General features: G+C 28.1%; 1 protein-coding gene across 1 annotated transcript in view; it reads left to right on the top strand.

The window, feature by feature from the left end:
* Positions 1 to 186: 186 nt before the first annotated feature.
* LOC105313836 (uncharacterized) overlaps positions 187 to 2,180 on the top strand; it is an 8,693-nt gene continuing 6,699 nt past the window's right edge. Inside the window, exons 1-3 of the mRNA XM_011407578.1 lie at positions 187 to 238; positions 474 to 560; positions 1,919 to 2,106. Of these exons, the coding sequence (XP_011405880.1) occupies positions 187 to 238; positions 474 to 560; positions 1,919 to 2,106 (327 nt within the window). The remainder of the gene's footprint in view (positions 239 to 473; positions 561 to 1,918; positions 2,107 to 2,180) is intronic.

The raw sequence follows: 2,180 nt of genomic DNA, 5'->3' as shown, positions 1-2,180 counted from the left end.
GTACTATATGGTATTTATTTATCTATTTACATGTATGTATATGTTTAATCATGTATTATTTATTTATTTATTTATTTCGTTAGTTTGTCAAGGAACAGTGAGAGGATTATTGTCATGTCCATCCACCAGCCAAGATATTCTATTTACAAACAGTTTGACTCTCTCACTCTTCTCTCCGAGGGGAACATGGTCTATCATGGAGCAATAAAGGAGACACTTCCATATTTTACTAACCTTGGTAAGAGGATATAGTATAGTCTCTCTTAATGGACACTCTCTATTGTGTACACCTCCATTTAACAATTGCATTAGTACATGTACATTCCTTACTGCATAAAATAACCTCCACATAAAGGACACCTCTGTATAACAGAGTAATTGTCTTATACCAAAGTATCCATTATATAGAGGCTACACTGTACATGTACATGTGCAGATACATAATGTTATGTTAATGTTGTTTTTGGTTTTAGGGTATGTTTGTGAGGAGCATGACAATCCTGCTGACTTCCTACTTGATGTTATTAATCAGTGTGAAGGACAGACATCAGCCACTGCAGGTATACACAAAAATGAATAATAAAAACCAGGGGAATACCGTAGGTCGGGATATATTTGCGGCTGCTTATTTTCACGATTTTTTCCCGCACTCAGTAATTACCATGGTTACCAGATGCAATTTTAATTGAAAAATCCGCGATATTAAGAGCAAAGGACTCTGTTGCAGTGTTCTTGGGTTGTTGTTCTTCTTGTTTTTACTAATCTTGGGTCTCTTTGGAGCTGTTTTAACCAGAGCTACTCTCCTCACTCTGCCTCGCCGTATCTTGGCCCATTCTTGGGACTCCCCACCCATTTATTAACTTGGGTGTGGTTAATTATCACCAACAAGTGGAGCGGCAAGGATTTCCAGCAAAGAGCTCGAAGGTAGTGGTCCATACAAGAAGATAGCGGATGGAGAACTGGATGGCTCCCACTAAAGCTGCTAAAGAATAGATAATTAGCTGCTGAACACTGTAATTGTATAAACACGTGGTCTTATTGTCATAGCAACAATCAATTTGTTTCCATGGTATTTAATTGAACCTTTTTATTAGTTTTTATTATCGTGAAAATAAGCAGCCGTGAATATATCCCGACCTACGGTATAAACATTGAGGGGGCGAGCATGAGCCATTGATTGACATTTGTGACTATGATTTAAATAAATAAATCAATCCAGTTCGTTTTTAATTTTTATTAATTTCATTTTTTTAATTTACTTTTTTTTCATTTTGTTTTATAATTTTTCTATTTTTCCTATTTTTTTTCTTTTTTATATTTTTAATTTTTATTATTTTTGTTATTTTTTATTAATTTTTTAATTTTTTAATTTTATTTTTTGTCATTATTTTTTATAATTATTTATATTTTATTTTATTTATTTTATTTTATGTTTATTTTATTTTCTTTTTATTTTTATTAATTTTTTTGTTCTATAAATTTTTTTTCTAATTTGTTATTTTTTCAATTTTTTATTTTTATTTTAGTTGTATTCTTGTTTATAAATTTTTGTCATTATTTTTTATTTTTACAATTTTTTAATTTTTTGCTTATTATTATTATTATTTTTTTATTATTTTATTTAAATATTTGTTATCATTATTAATTTTTAATTTCTTTTTATTAAAAAAATTTTATATTTATTTTTAATTTTAATTTTAATTTTTCTCATTTTTTATTTACAAATTTATTTATTTCTTAATTTTTTATATTTATTTATTTTTCTTATTTTATATTTTATTTACATGTATGCATGTATATTTTTATTTTATTTTTATTTTTCTCATTATTATTGATTTCTTTACTTTCTTTTTATTTTTTTTTATTTTTTAATTTTACTGACATACTAATTTTACCCCCCTCCCTCTCCTTCCCACAGATCTGTTAGCTATTGAGTCAGAGATGGTTCCTATTGATTTGTCCGATAGTTACATGTACCTAAAGTCCAGAGAGTATGGGGACACTAGGAGAGAGTGTGATAGGATCATTGAGGGACTGGAGAAGAATGAGCGAGGAGTTAAGTTCAGTGGTTTAAGAGGAAAATATGCTACTAACTTCTTCTGGCAGGTAATTAATAATTTCACAATTTTAATTTTATAAATTATATACATTTAGCAGTTTTTATGAAAAATAAAAATTGA

This window comes from Amphimedon queenslandica, unplaced genomic scaffold, assembly GCF_000090795.2.
Source record: "Amphimedon queenslandica unplaced genomic scaffold, v1.1 AMPQUscaffold_13209, whole genome shotgun sequence".
In the NCBI taxonomy this organism is placed as follows: Eukaryota; Metazoa; Porifera; class Demospongiae; order Haplosclerida; family Niphatidae; genus Amphimedon; species Amphimedon queenslandica.
This window is presented reverse-complemented; position numbering and strand designations above follow the sequence as displayed.